This window comes from Oculina patagonica, chromosome 8 (genome assembly GCF_052425735.1).
Source record: "Oculina patagonica isolate OP01 chromosome 8, crgOcupat, whole genome shotgun sequence".
In the NCBI taxonomy this organism is placed as follows: domain Eukaryota; kingdom Metazoa; phylum Cnidaria; class Anthozoa; order Scleractinia; family Oculinidae; genus Oculina; species Oculina patagonica.
In genome coordinates this window covers 25,297,197-25,312,672 of record NC_135765.1, presented here as the reverse complement: position 1 = coordinate 25,312,672, position 15,476 = coordinate 25,297,197, and the positions used below count along the sequence as shown (strand labels likewise).

The window sequence follows — 15,476 nt, the reverse complement described above, 5'->3', positions numbered from 1 at the left end:
TTTAAATAAGCGCCGCCCTCAAATAAGCGCCGCCCTCGAATAAGCGCCGCACTTGAAGCGCGAAAAACTAAATAAGCGCCGCGGCGCTTATTCGAGTAAATACGGTAATCCACGCGTAATCCACATCAAAGTTATTTTTCGACAAAATTATGTCGCAATGATATGTCGCTGAGTGAGCAATATGTAGCAAGCACAAAATCGTAACATGCATCTGTATACAAGAAAGTATACGAGGGACATAGAAAGCAACTGTGATCATGAACGTAAAGTTCGTAGTAGTTCCTGACATTTGCAATTTATAAGTAATACGATTGATACTGTCGAATGAATATTAAGAAGGCTCAGAGATGTTTAAAAAACAGACGTTTCGGTTATGTAACCCTTCAGCAGTTTTCGAGGAAGGTAGCTTGGCAGGGACATGTTTCAGTGACACATTATCTCCTGTGTGCTGATACTTTGCAGGGGATGTGTCGTTGCAACATTTCTTTGCCACATTTTCTTGTGTATTTTCATGTCGTGAAGTTTTCCGGATAGATGTCTCCGCGTCATGCCCTTGCGACATTTCCCTTCGACAAGCCCTTTCCCTCGTAGGTACCATAACATTGATTGGCAGTGCATTTTAATTAAATTCACTTTTATTATAGCAGGGCGTGTGGATATATGGCCAACTTAAGTTTACCTGTACAATTAAGAAAGGCATTTCAGATAAACACGAAAATTGAAGTTCCATGTTTTAATTTAAAAAACGTTTACTACAGAGATTCGTTTTGCCCCCTCTTTGTAGGTCTAGATCAGCTCAAAAAAATAATGCATTTGAAAGACAATGAGACGACAGCAAACCGCACTTTAGTTAAACAAGATGTTCCGAATAACAAGGACCTGGCCTGGCCATTTCAGTTGTCGATCAATCATCAAAGCGTTAACAGCTGACAAGCAACCTACCTTTTTTTCCGAAACAGTTTCTCAAAAACATGTCTCATTTTTGTTGATGATAATGCTATTTTAAAGCAAAAAAAAAAAAAAATGGTCAATGGTATATGTTGGTATATGTTGTTTTCATGAGATAAGAAAGCGTGTTCTGTTTGAAGGACTCTACACTCTTGACTCTACAAAGGAGTACAAGTGCTTAAATTTGCGCCCGGATGGTGTGAAATGTGAGAGGTGCCATCTCTTTTCTAGTGGATCTTCTTGTTCAATCAGTGTACGAATGTCCAGGAGGCGAGTTTTAATGTGATTCTTTAACCAACGGCGTTAATTTTTGCTATCTTTCCCTCACAACTCATACGCGCCTAGGAAATTGACAGTATGATCACCTTCTACAGTTCCGTGACCCAAGAGTCGCACGGATACTACGCTTGCCTTTTTCATGACAAATACTGCACCGGAGTAAGTGGCTTCTTCGCCTTTAACAATTTTTGAGAGGTAAATATTTCCGTTGACTAGTATCTCAAAGCCAGTCCTGTCGTTGTCGGTTTGAAGGAAATGGAATTGGCAGTATACAAAGTAGCGACCATCCCGCGGTATCTCCAGTGAAGTGTTCGTTGATTTCATCCCTCCAGCGAGATGCGAAGTTGGACAGGTGGAACACCAGCGAGAAAATTCTGTACAATAAGACATATGGAAAACAAAATAAACTGATGAAAAATGATGCTGGGATACGTAAGATTTGTGAAAGATCCAACCAGTCTGCAAACATAGAAATGCAAGTAAAATATGCAAGGCTGATGCTACGTAGAACACTTAAAGCTTCAACGACATGATAGAGCGCAAACTGAAAGCCAAAAAGCAACCATGTAAGACTCATCTGAGGTATTCAGCACGTGCTATTAAGTAGACAACTGCCTTCGTGCGGAATGTTCTACTCTTTAGCTGCGCGCTACACCGTGCTGATGAGACTCAACCAGGTAGAAACAGATGTCCACGGTCGCACTTTCGCTTTCAATTTGTGGTCTATCATGCCGTTGTCGCTTTAAGTGTTCTACATCAGCCTAGGTTATTTTGTAACTTCATGGAGAAATTCAATGTAAACATAATTTAGAAAAGCATAAGCTAAGACCAAATGAGATTATGGGTAGACATCATTGGTAAGCTTAGAAAAATACCATATTTTTAAATAGAAATATTTTCTTTCTTTTAGAGCTTTATGAGTATGATTCACCCAACCTGTCTTATTATAATGTTCATTCTGTCGCCAAAGACGGTTACTTTTTTGATCTCCCAGTAAACATTTGGATCGCACCCTTTATGGTTTATGCTTTTTATGGGTGAATGTTTCTTCAGTCAGGTATATAGTTATTGGTAAAACGTTACAAAAGATTGAAACGAAATATGTGTACAGCCCTTAGTTTACCTCATTTAGCATTAGTTTGTTTTCTTTCCTTTACATGCGAGGAAGGGGATCAGCACAAATGGCTAGACTTTGGGAACAAAGAAAGCGCTGAAGTAGTAAGACCGTAAGACTAAAACTGTATATTCAGATTATTAGATGGATGTTCCATTGCGTCATCTACTAACAATTATGTCGTCGATGAACTTATAGTTTTTCAACAGCTAAAACAATAATACAAACCAAGTTGTGGAGCTTTAGGATTGCATCTCTCGTTTACCGTCACATATTTTTAAAAAATTGTAACGATAAATGAGACACGCAATCTTAATGTATTAATCCTAATGCATTAATCCTGATAAATCAAATTAATTTGATTAAAAATTTAATAAATAAGTCATGCAATCCTAATGCATTAATCCTAATTAATCAAATAAAAATTGGATTAATTAGATTGCTGCTAATGAACAACACATCTGTTATCTCAACACACCAAGGCCATCTGTGAAACGGAAAGTTCCGCCATCGCTTGTCAAATGTCCCGAGGGTCTTTCCTTTAAAGAAAATGATAAAAAAATGCCAGTTCAGTGCAAAACTCGTTCGCAACGCCGAAATAAACGACAAACTATGACTTAATCGTTACATTGAACTTTCTCTACCTCACTTACTTGAGACGCAGAAATCATTGCATCACCGCGTAAGTCTGAACCTTGAGAACACCCCTAAAATTAATAATAATAAAATTATGGAACCGCCGATATGATAATAATTTTGACTATTTCTACGAAAAAAAAGGAACGAAAAAGAAATCGAAAATGGAAGAGTAACCAGGATTCATAATTAAGTAAAATGTTCTTGAAACGTTCTCTGGTTAAAAATTTGTTAAAATATGAGCTTTCGGCTGCCAAACTGCAGCCTTTAACGAATGATAAAAATGGCGCGAATGAATAAACATATAGGGTAAAAATGTGTGAAAAAATTATAGAAAAAGAAATCGCTTGGATTGAAACGTGGCGAATCGCTTTGAACAAAAAATGTTTTTCTTCTTTTTTTTCTGTTATAAATCGTATATAATTGTTGTACATTGTTTCCATATCATGAAATTGTTGCTACTGTTTTGACTAACGTTGCCGTTGTTCAACGTAGTAGACTTAAAAACAATACCTAGTACCTGCTTTCATTTGAATATAATTGAATTATGTGAATATAATTGAATTATCACTTAACACTCAGAAAGACCAGTTTAACAGGATTTTTACTTGTCATTTTATTCGTTTCGACCTCTCCAGAGCTAGTGACAGAGCTGGTGTGTAATGATCCCATAAGGTTTTGCAAATATAGGAAACAATAAAAGAGGACTGGAAGCCGGTAACTTTTCCATTGAAGTATTTCAAACATACCTTCGATACCGAAGGTCCGGGGGGACCGGGATAGCCGGGATCACCCTGAAGAAAGAAATTGAAGCGGCGTTTTTATACCGTCATTAGGCTCCACTTAAAAGTAACATCAATAGAACATTTTTCAGCACTTTAATACGCTTTTGTGATCGAAATCAGTCTCAATTAGGGTATATGTAGTATGATAAAAGATTTGATAATGGACTGAGGTCGGCAGGCTAGGGGAAAATGTTTGGCTTGAGGGCATCAACACAGGCACATTCAGCCAGCAAAACAAGTCCACGCCTATTGTTTTGTGTTTCACAGTGTCATTCCAAAAATGCTGCTTTAAGTACAAAATCCAATTTGTTAAGGAATCTCATCCTGTGACCTGTTAACTAGCCCTTTGTTCTAGCATACATGTGCTCGACACGATCTGTTTTAAATTGGCCATTTCCGAGTTACCCTACGTGCGAAACCATTCAAATGAAAATGAGATCGCCTACAGGTCCAACAAACTCGTTTCCATTTCAATCAGGTTTCGCACGTGGACTCGTTTTGAAACAGAGGCGTAGGGTAACTCGAAAATTGTTTATGGTATCTTAAACAATTATTCCATGAGCGCGCGTTGGATATGAGTTGGCTATAACGATCTCATATCAAGCTGTTTTTGTTGGTGCGTATCGGCTACCATATTTGTGGTCAATGGTATATAAGCTCATATACGATTGCCTGTTAACCAATCGAAACGCAGAGATTGCAATATACCAATTTAATAATTACCCTGAGACCATCTCTTCCATCCCTTCCGTCTTTACCATCCTTTCCATCTCGGCCATCTTTTCCTTTAAGCAGCGGGGCCAACTTTCTTACAAAATCTTCAAGCCATGCAGGATTGAATTCCAGTGGCTTTGCGTCTTGAGACTTTTTTGACAGAGATATAACATCCTTGATAATAAAAAAAAGTAGTCATAAGTTATCTAAAGACTTACAACGACACTTCCAGTAGTAAATTTCTCTCTTCTTTTTTTCTTTAACGTTATAATGTGAAATATCGTGCAAAAACACTACGGTGCTTAATTTGCGCCAAACCGTAGCCGCTTGCAAATTAACGATTAATTTTGACAATTTATGATTTTTGACATCTTTCTGAAAACTCCCGGATGGCCAATCACATTGCAGGAAAGGAGGAGGCAGAGTTGACAAATGTCGGAGAGCGACATGGAACTTGACAACATCGGCTTTCACAGGTCTTTACCAATTGATTGGCCGGTCCCAGCCTTTAAGTCATTAAAAGTTATTAAAAAGATGTCAAATCGTCGTCAAACGTAGATCGAAAAAATTGAAAAGTGTAATAGTACCGCGTGCAGCTCTGAAAATTGCTTTGATGGCTCAATTTGATGGCTCAATTTGACACAATTGGAAACTCAGAGTAATACAGTTGCAAGTATGACGCCGTAAACAGATAAATTATCACTGTTTAATTTCAACCATTTTGAAAAAATTTCGAGATACATTTTATTCCCCTGTCGGCGCCACACAATTCTAATAACGATTGTAAATATGAAAATAACCAAACGATTGACTCCAAATGCAAAAAAATAAATAAATAAGTATTGGCTAACTTCGTGAAGGATGACCACAATTTTCAGTATCATTTAATTAATCCTTGCCAAAGCAATCAAGAAATGATTGACTTGTGTGTGTAAACAATAACTCTTTACTGGAGTCTTACAGCCTAAAAGTAGTATTCCTATCCAGTAACAGCTTCGTAATTGCCAGACAAAAATGTCTTCATTTTATTTATTTTTTTCCACTCACGTTTTCGTGTATATCCTTTGTTGTCCTCTTGTGCACGTTTTCTTCGTTTGGAAAGCTAGTCGTAAGTTGCTGTAGTCTGGGTTGACTTCTATCAACACTCATATAATCGTTTAACATACCCAAGCCATCAGGAACCTGACGTTTGTCGATTGTATGTTCTCTTTCCTCTCCAGCTGAATTTTCATCAAGACTTCGTCTACTTGCCAAATTGGCAGCTTTGTCGCGTGAATTCCCATTAATCTGGTCGTCGTATCTGACATCAACGCTTCGCCGTCTTCGTACGAGATGCAGCGCCTCATGAATTAGTGCACTCGGATTGGCTGCAAGTTCTCTTGCTTTATGCTTAGTCAAGCCTAACGCAGCAGCACTTGCATTGTCGTGAAGTTTTCCACTTTGACATCTTACTACAAAGACTGCAGTGGCTATCAGAGTAAGCAAAATCGTGGAGTGTCTTGTAACTTCCATCGTCGGTACTTAGTGTAGGTTTAGATAAATGCTGATTAAAAAACAGAAAACATAGAATCAAAAGAAAACTCCGTTACAATTTTGATAGATAAAGAACGTCCTTTTTCACTTATTATAACCGACTACGCATAAAAAAAAATAACTTCACCACTATTATCTGGCATTGCGGCAGCTTCTCTACCGACCGACTCACCCACCTACCTTTGGGCGCATTAAAAAAAAAAACACCTCAATTCGCTTACATTTCTCTAATAAAAAAGAGGTTAGTTAAAAAAAAAAAAAAAAAAAAAAAAGAAAAAACTAATATAATGTTATAATTTCCTGAGACACTAACAAAAAAAAATAAGTAAAATAACTAATCAAAGGAGAAAAAATAAAGTTACATGGAAGCTAGGTATGGCTACTAAAAATAGATCAATAATAAAATTTCCGAAAAAAAAAATGTTTGAAGTGCAGATTTAAAAGTCGAAATAGATCGTGCTTTTTTTACAGAGTCCGGTAGGCTGATCCATAGTATAGTATTCACTTTGTTATTATAGCGGAGCTCCCAGCCGCCCGAAGGGTCGCAGAGCAGAGCCCCATGCCTATAGAAAATTAACAGAACCATGCTTTTGGTTTTTCATGGTCATCATGGCTAGCGGCATAGTTCGCGGGCGCGTGCGCCTAGCGACGTCGCCCCAACATGGCGGCCATACTCCAAAAATGGGTAATTGACAGCTGTCAAAACAAGGCATCCGCTGACCAGTATCATATGACCATATCGCGGGCTCACATGTTGAGCTCATCGAGGTCTAATGTTTTTTTGAAGTTCGCCGCTAACCAAGTAATGGTTTACATTGGATCGCAGGCTCAGGTGCAATATTTTTCCTGTTATCGGTCAGTAAATTAGGATTTACGAAAAGGGCGAAGTAAATAATCGGGGAGCGCCGCTTTTAGGCTTGACTAAATCTATTTAATATATGCTGTGCAATTAAGCCCAAAACTGACTCAAAAACAAGCAACCAAACAAGCAAATTACAAATAAACAAAAAACGAACAAACAAACAAAAAACAAGCAATCGAAACTGGTGACAGCCTGTCACGCATGGGTGAAGCAGTATTACTAAAACAAAAAAAAGCCAGATAAATTATGTTCCAATCTCAGCTGAAGATAAAAGGCGCCGACTGTCTAGTCAGTGCCGGAACTTGTTAACTCGAATTTTTGTCATAAGTGACTGCAATATAGATTCTCTCTCGGAATGGGATACTAGTTCGTTGCAAGCTATCCTAAGTATTTCGTCAGATTGTCCGTTAACTGAAACCGATGTATGCAGTGAAATGGACAGGGCTAATAATTATCATAGCCAAGCGTCTTGCACAAGAATACAACAAAAGAGCCTCGGCCAGAGTAAAACCAAATCTGTCGATCCGCAGCCGGAGTCCGATGCACTGGCAATTAAGACCATACTTAACTGATATTTTGCCTATATCCAGTCGACCTTAAACCTTTACACGCGTCGCCGATGCCATATTTCGAATCGGACATCTTATTATATTGACCTTATTGCACTATTCACGGCGTGGCTACTTTTTTAGATACATCAATGCAGAACGTATCGAATATTTCGCTTGGGTCGTTAAAGATAAAATAAATTGTATTTGTGTCGATTTAAAATCAAAAGCCGTTTTACCACCTGTTGTTTCAAGTGTCTAATTTAATTCAATTATGGCGAGAAGGTAGACACCCGCAGATCCAAAAATAGCTGATAACAAAAAAAAAAAAAAAATTCGACGACACTGGCTTTTGAGCAGATAATTTCTGAATCAGTTTCGATGCTATTTGCATTTTGAACATTTTGCAACGAAAGAAGTATCGCAATATTGTGATTTTAAGGAGACCTACGATCCAGACAGCCCTTAAGCAGGTTGACTGCAGGAGGTTCATTTGAAGAAAACAATGTGCGATTATCACCGTATTATTATTTTTTGAGATTACAATTCAATTCATATAAGGGGAATGCTTAAAAACAAAGCTACTTCCTTTAGCTAAAGTACATTATGAAATTAAGGCGGTTGGCAGACGTTCCGCTAGCTCAGTAGAAACACTCAAATTACAAGCTATCTGCAGAATCTCTTTAACTGTAGAGTAAAATGTTTATGTCATAAACATAACATGAACACACTAAAAACTGTAGGCAACATAGACGAGATAGAAAAACTACTTGTAGTTTACAGTTACCGCTGTGAGAGAATTATTTTCGATTGGAATTTACTTATCTAGCTCATTTGCAATAACACCTTTTGACTCCAATTACCTACCAGCTGAGAGACTAGAACGTAGGTAACTCCCACATTGATTGAAACAAACAGATGTTTATCTTAAAGCTGGATGGGGTAATGTTGGAACTCCCTTAGATCGTCTGCTACCGTTAACTATCGTCCTTCCATCCATTCTTATGGGCAAGGAATATGATCATGACTGTAACTTATAAACTGTTTGGAATCAGCTCTTGTGTTAATCTTATTGGTTTTTCTAGCAACTGACATCTTCTGGAGCAGGTACTTAAGTGTTAAACCAATTTAACCGGTGTTTTCTCATAAAACTCGAATGTCAATTTCGACCCTTTCGTCCAATTATACGAATTAAAACCCACCTGGATTTCTCCTAGTCGCTTTTAGTCTCGAATCGTGCATCTTACGGCGTGCTTTGGAGCATTTTACAGTCAACTAAATCAACCGCGTGCTTCGTTAAACTCGAATATACTTCTTTTGAAGCATTACCTATTCTTACACGGAAATAGCAGGTGGTTGTCGGCCTTAAGATTAGAAAATTTGCTCGGTGACCTGGATTAAACGGTTAATATGTTCCACAAAAAGATCAAAATTTCTTATGTTCTTTTGGGGCTAAATAGCAACAGTCAGAAATCAATACACTGTAATATAACTTTTTCAACTGCAATTTAAAACATTGTATAGGTAAATTGAAGAGCTTGAAAAACAAAGCAAAAGTCAATGCTTGACTAAGGCTATTTTGTGGAATCATCGGCTGAAGTGAAACGTTTGTTTTTCGCCTTGAGCGCAAGACCGAATAGTACAGTTCACTGTTTTGTTTTTACGGCATCTTCAACGGTTCAGCTAGTGCTTCATAATCATAAAATTAAGTAGGAGTTAATTTGGAAATGAAATTAGCCACCGAAATGCAAATTAACCAGATTAAAACGCACAAGAACCAAACAGGATTTTGAAAACAAAAACAAAGGAATACTGTTTGTTTGTTTATTTGTGTATTCTCTTTACTCAACAAAGAGTCCAGTCTTCGATCCGGTGTCAGATTTTCACAATTGTTCTGCTAAATAAATAAGAAGTTTCATTCTCGTCGAAATTGCAGTTATTATGATTACGGAGAAGCCGACACTTGCCAAAATTTACACATTTCGTTTGGATAGTTTAATTATGTTAAAACTTACCTTAATTAATCAAATTCATTTTCAATATTCCTCTGACGGCAGGGTGCATCTTCTTCAGGGTGTCTCAACAACGAAACATGAACACTGCCAAAGAGCAAATGGAGAAAGATATTAATGAATTGCGTCGCCGGCACGTCAAACTGGAATGCCATAGCCGCAGGGGCAACCTAAAATTCTATGGCGTTAAAGAGCAAGTAAACGAATCGAACAATGACACCGAGACGGTTCTGAGAGAATTTATGCGCACAAAGCTGAAAATTCCACCCAGCGACGAAGAGCAGATACAATTCGATCGAGTTCATAGGATTTCTTCTCGTAAACGCGATGGCCGAAGCTCTGGACCACGTCCAATAATAGTCAAACCCTCCGTTTATCAAGACAAGAACTTCATCAAGTCGTTTATAAAGAACCTGCCCAAAGGCACCAACATTGGAATATCCGACGATTTTCCCAAGGAAGTAGACGAGATAAGGAAGAGCTTATACCCCATTCTCAAAGCATCGAAACGTGATAAGAAAGAAGGTTATTTCAAAGTTGAAAAGCTTATCATTGATGGCTCACTTTACAGAGGACCCGAAACAGCTAATTTCCCCATTTACGGACGTTTAATGGACACTTAAGTGTAATATGACTAGTTAACTCTCCTGCTTCGTCGTTCAGCTCAACCATTGCTTGACGGCTGTTGTATCGGTTTTTTTGTCCCAGTCAATAATGCCGCACAAATGCATAGGTAAGTCCGAGGTTGTTAGTAGTTTATATTGTTTCTGTTGTGTTTCTGTTGTAAGCATGTTCTATTACATATGTCTACATAACTCTAACTCGATCAACAAAAGGAAATTAATACCATGTTGTGAAATCTCGCTGCATAATGAGCGTTATAAGATAAACAAATGCTTTATATATTTCTGGAATATTGTGACTTGGCCTTCTGCAGAGAATCTAAATGTACAAAATTATATCTTTTAATGTAAGAGGGTTAAACGGTTCGAGAAAACGAAGACAGGTATTTCGCTGGCTGCATCAGCAAAAATCTGACATAACTTTCTTGCAAGAAACTTATTCCTCACTAGACGCTATCGGAAGATGGGAGGCAGAATGGGGAGGCAAAATCGTATCTAGCCATGGCTCGTCTCACAGCAGAGGAGTTATGATTCTCTTTAAACCGCGGCTTGACGTTAATATTGAAAAAATTACCGAAGATAAATACGGGAGGTACATTGTGGCAGAGATTGTTATTGATAACACAAAAGTCATATTGGTTAATGTTTATGCACCAAACGATCCAAACCAGCAGGTTGTATTCCTTAGAGAGCTTTCGAATAATATTCTCAGTAACTATGACGGTAACGAAAACCTTGTTTTAGGGGGTGATTTCAACTGCCTAATCAACACTTTGGACAAAAGAGGCGGTAAACCGGTAGACCTGAAAAAAGCATCAACCATCGAATTCACGACTTTAATTAAAATGCATAATTTGCTCGACTCCTGGCGCTACAAAAATCCAGACTCGCTTGGCTTTACACGGGCGAACCCCTCAATGAAAATTCAGTGTAGACTAGATTACCTCTTCATTTCGGAACAATCTAGTAGTCGAATTAGCGAATGTAAAATAATCCCAAACATTTATTCTGACCATTCCGCAGTCGCTCTATCTTTTTCTTTCTCTGAGTGCGAACCCCCTCGTGGGCCTGGCTTCTGGAAATTGAACAACTCTTTGTTGTCTGACACCAATTACGTAAATTTGTTAAACTTTTTAATTCCAGTGTTTGCCAAAAAGCATCAAGAAATTGAAGACAAAGGGCTGTTCTGGGAAATGATTAAAATAGAAATTAGAGCTTTCACAATACAATTTTCGAAGAAGAAAGCAAAATCTAAACGTGACGAAGAATCTGCTCTTTTGTTGGAAATGACTAAATTACAGTGTAAGCTCCAGACAGAGTACAGCGATTCTCTCAAAAGTGATTTAGAAAGAATAAAATCCAAGCTTACCAGAATAGCAAGCGTCAAAACGCGAGGCACGATTATACGGAGCAGAGTGCGCTGGTATGAACACGGCGAGAGAAATAGTAAGTATTTTTACAGTTTAGAAAAAACAAACCACAGGAAAAAACATATAACGTCCTTAGTTATTAACGATCAAGAAAAAATTACTGACCCAAAGGAGATTCTTGAAGAGGAGGAGCGTTTTTTCAAACGGATATATACATCACAAAATATGAATCCGAACGACTCTGCTTTCGACGAATTCTTTAAAACTGATAACGCGTTATCAGAAGAAAATGCAACAAGCTGCGAAGGTCTTATGTCCATCGATGAATGCGAGCGAGCGCTGCTGTTGATGAAAGGCAATAAAACACCAGGAACAGATGGTCTTACCGCGGAATTCTACCGCTACTTTTGGAATGCTGTTGGCAAATTCATGGTTGAAAGTTTTAATTACGCCCTGGAACACGGGTCCCTTTCTATCTCTCAACGACAAGGAATTATCTCTTTAATCCCCAAAAAGAATAAGAATGCGGAGTATTTAAAGAATTGGAGACCTGTATCGCTACTTAATGTTGACTACAAAGTTGCAACCAAAACTATTGCCCTTCGCATGGAAAGGATCCTGCCAAGCATAATCCATCCTTGTCAGTCTGGCTATGTAAAAGGAAGATTCATCGGTGAAAGTATTAGACTGATAGCAGACACAATGGACTTCACTAAAATAAACGATATACCAGGCATAGCTGTTTTCTTGGATTTTGAAAAAGCTTTTGATTCAATTGAATGGGACTTTATCCAAAAATGCCTCGAATCTTTCAAATTTGGCCCAAATCTTCGGCAGTGGATCAACGTATTCTATAAAGACATCTCCAGTTGCGTTATTAACAATGGTGTAGCCTCCAAACACTTCCTTTTAGAACGCGGTGTCCGTCAAGGTTGCCCTCTCTCAGGCATACTCTTTGTTATTGCTATGGAGCTCTTTGCCCAAAGTATTAGACGCTCCAAAGATATCAAAGGCATTAATATACAAGGAGCTGAAGAAGTCAAGCTCTCACAATATGCCGATGACACTACCACCCTTCTCGCCGATGTCCAGTCGGTTTCGAATTTATTTGACTTACTTTTGCTGTTTGAAAAATGCTCTGGTTTAAAAATTAACCAAACAAAATCAGAAATGCTTTGGCTCGGCTCCTTGCGTCATAGAAAAGATGCAATTTTTAACCTCCAAATAAGTGACGAACCAGTTTATGCTCTTGGGGTACACTTCAATTACAATAATGAAGCGTCTCAGAAGAAAAATTTTTTGGAAAAATTAGGACCTTTAAAGAAAACTTTAAGTATCTGGTCCAGAAGAGACATATCCATTTACGGTAGAATAAACATTGTCAAAACATTAGCACTCTCCAAACTTGTGTTCATCTGCAGTGTTATGGGGACTCCAAAGAACTTTGCCAAAGAAGTCAATAACATAGTATTCGACTTTATTTGGAAGCAAAAACCTCCAAAAATAAAAAAAGACCACCCTTATCAAAAAGAAATTAGATGGTGGTCTAGATATGAAAGATTTTGTTCTTTTCGACAAAGCTTTAAAATTGACCTGGGTTAAGCGCTTGTGTTCTGAAGTGGATGCACCGTGGAAGTATATTCCGAAATCGTTTCTGTCTAGTGTTGGCGGCACGGAGCTTTTTAAATGTAATTATGACTATAACGTTCTTGACCTTAACTGTCATCTTCCTGAATTTTACAGACAGATTATACATTATTGGCAGGAAATCGCGTCGACAGCACCTCACAGCAAGAACGAGGTACTCTCCCAAATAATCTGGAACAACAGATTCATTTTGATTAACAATAAAATGGTATATCTACCTCGTTGGCGCGAAGCAGGAATACAACAAATTTCAGACCTTTTTGATGAAAATGAAAGTCGATTTCTGCCTTTCCTCACTTTTTCCAACAAATTTGCTTTAGATTGCAATTTTTTACAATATTATAGCCTTATATCCGCGATTCCCCAAAGATGGAAAAAGCTACTTCATGTACATTCCGGCGACACTAGTGCTACTTCATCCATGCCGCCATTTTGTACTCTAACGTGCAAAATGTTGTATGAAAGGTTGTTACTTTGTGAAGATCTTCCCCCTCCCACCTCAGAGAAAAAACTTCAATCATACGGTATCTCAAAAGAGAATCTAAGTAAAATTTATCTTCTGTCATTTAAGGCTACAAAGGAAGTTAAATTAGCAATGTTCCAATATAAAATTATTCACAACATTTTAGCCACGAACAGTTTATTATACAAAATGAAAAAGGTTGCTTCCCCTTTCTGTCCGTTCTGTCCCTCTGATAGTCAAACTATACAGCATTTGTTTATTAGCTGCGTGCAGGCGTCTTCTTTTTGGGATAACTTCCAAAATTGGTTTCTGTTCGAAAGCAAAGCGAATTTACTTCTTTCCGAGCTAGATGTGTTATTTGGAATTACCCGTCCTTGTACGCACCGTTTAGCCCTCAATCATCTCATACTGCTGGGCAAATATTTTCTTTATGTCAACGCACTTAACAATGTCAAAGGCGTTTTTAATGACTTTATCTCATTAGTGCACGAAAAAATCGAGACTGAAAAATATATCGCTGTCACGTCAAATGATGAGAAGAAATTTAAACAGAAATGGAAATTCCTTCTCAGCTAGTTAGAGTGTGTATTTTAGTAATGTAAGCAATGCAATTAATTTATACATTTAAATGTAACGTACCAGCGACTGTAATTAATGTATTGTTTAACTTATTGTAATGTAGTGTTAAATATGTAGTGTGCTGTAATTTAGATAAGTATGTATTGTATTGTTTAAGGGTGCATCTTCTAAACTGTTGGTAAAGAAAATCCACAATAACGACAAATTACCAATGTTCTTTTTGCCAGTATGTCTTGAATCGTATCCGTAGAAACACGGCTTTTTGTATCACGTTTCATATCACAATACAATTGAAATGACTTAACACATTTTAAAGGATATCAGTTTCCTTATGTAAAGTCATAAACTAAAGGAAAAACTTCTCTTGCACGTTTGTTATTGCTTTTTATTGCCGATTTAATGATTTAATTTGGTGAAGTTTCTACAGATTTTTTTTTTCAATTATAAAGTCATGTAATATATCTCTTTTTACCTTGCTTGCTCGGGGTCGTTACTGGAAGAATATCCCCCTCCCCCTTCCCCCACCCGTGATCCCTGCTATCCTGTACAGACATCGCTTCGCTCGATACGTACAGCCGAGACCATTGTCCCAGCTAACAGTTATTTTTCCGATGGTTAATAAGATTTAATGTCCCGATCTTCGTTCACTGTCCAAAATCTACGGCAGTTTCAAGGCTTGCAGAAGTGGAAGAAAAATATATTCCTCAAATAACCAACGATCCAATCACAGGCGGCCCAAGCTCTCTATCAGATTACCTTTGGACGTGACTCTTGCTTACGAGCGGTGTTGTGTTACAAAGATTCGATTTATAAGGGTTTGTATGGGAAACAACGGTTTTGCTTTAAAAGTAAAAAAAAAAATGTATATTTTGTGAATAAAGTTGACTTACCCTGATTCGTTGTTTCATTCTTTGTTGTCTCCCAGCTTCACAGGTCGATCCAACGCGTTTTACTAATCAGGGTAACTCAACTTAGGGTAAGTCAGGGTAAGTCAGCTCGTAAGCAAGAGTCACGTCCAAAGGTAATCTGATAAAGAGCTTGGGCCGCTCGTGATCCAATACCAAACAAAATCGAAGAAAATAACAACCTGAAGCGTTTCCATTTTCAAAGGTAAATCGGACGCTCAACAAATACATTTTTGTGTGCGATTGACATGCTTGTTGCTTAATTGTGACTGTTATTAAGAACGACCACAACTGATGAAAGATTTTATGAACCATTTAAAGTTTTATTTGTGTACGGTTTATTTGTGATTTTCATATTATTGATTTAATCCCGTGTAATTATGTACTACATACTTCTTTTTTATGAACAGTATTGTTTGAAGTTCGTTAAGTCGTGGATTGCGTGCAGTGTACTCAGA

General features: G+C 37.8%; 1 protein-coding gene across 4 annotated transcripts; it reads right to left on the bottom strand.

Annotated features, from left to right (window-relative positions):
- Nucleotides 1–281: 281 nt before the first annotated feature.
- On the bottom strand, nucleotides 282–14,337 carry LOC144661996 (uncharacterized). 4 transcript variants are annotated; one of them, XM_078522727.1, is made up of 8 exons: nucleotides 14,283–14,337; nucleotides 9,435–9,488; nucleotides 5,524–6,019; nucleotides 4,486–4,650; nucleotides 3,727–3,771; nucleotides 2,986–3,048; nucleotides 2,820–2,880; nucleotides 282–1,601 (listed from the first exon to the last, which is right to left on the bottom strand). In XM_078522727.1, the coding sequence occupies exons 3-8, from the start codon at nucleotides 5,986–5,988 to the stop codon at nucleotides 1,273–1,275; spliced, it is 1,128 nt and encodes a 375-aa protein (XP_078378853.1). In that variant the 5' UTR covers nucleotides 5,989–6,019; nucleotides 9,435–9,488; nucleotides 14,283–14,337; the 3' UTR covers nucleotides 282–1,272. The 4 variants fall into 4 exon arrangements, with proteins under 4 accessions (XP_078378853.1, XP_078378852.1, XP_078378854.1 ...); XM_078522726.1 differs by lacking the exons at nucleotides 9,435–9,488; nucleotides 14,283–14,337 and adding an exon at nucleotides 8,622–8,912; XM_078522728.1 differs by lacking the exons at nucleotides 9,435–9,488; nucleotides 14,283–14,337 and adding an exon at nucleotides 8,287–8,519.
- Between the last annotated feature and the right edge of the window lie 1,139 nt (nucleotides 14,338–15,476).

Bases quoted from the DNA above. Each gene is read 5' to 3' on its own strand.
- LOC144661996 (XM_078522727.1), bottom strand. From the start codon at position 5,988: ATGGAAGTTACAAGACACTCCACGATTTTGCTTACTCTGATAGCCACT. The intron at 2,881-2,985 runs GTAGAGAAAGTT...TTTTCTTTAAAG, and splicing joins CTGCGTCTCAAGTAAGTGAG to GAAAGACCCTCGGGACATTT. The intron at 1,602-2,819 runs GTGTGTTGAGAT...CTTATTGTACAG, and splicing joins CCGTTTCACAGATGGCCTTG to AATTTTCTCGCTGGTGTTCC.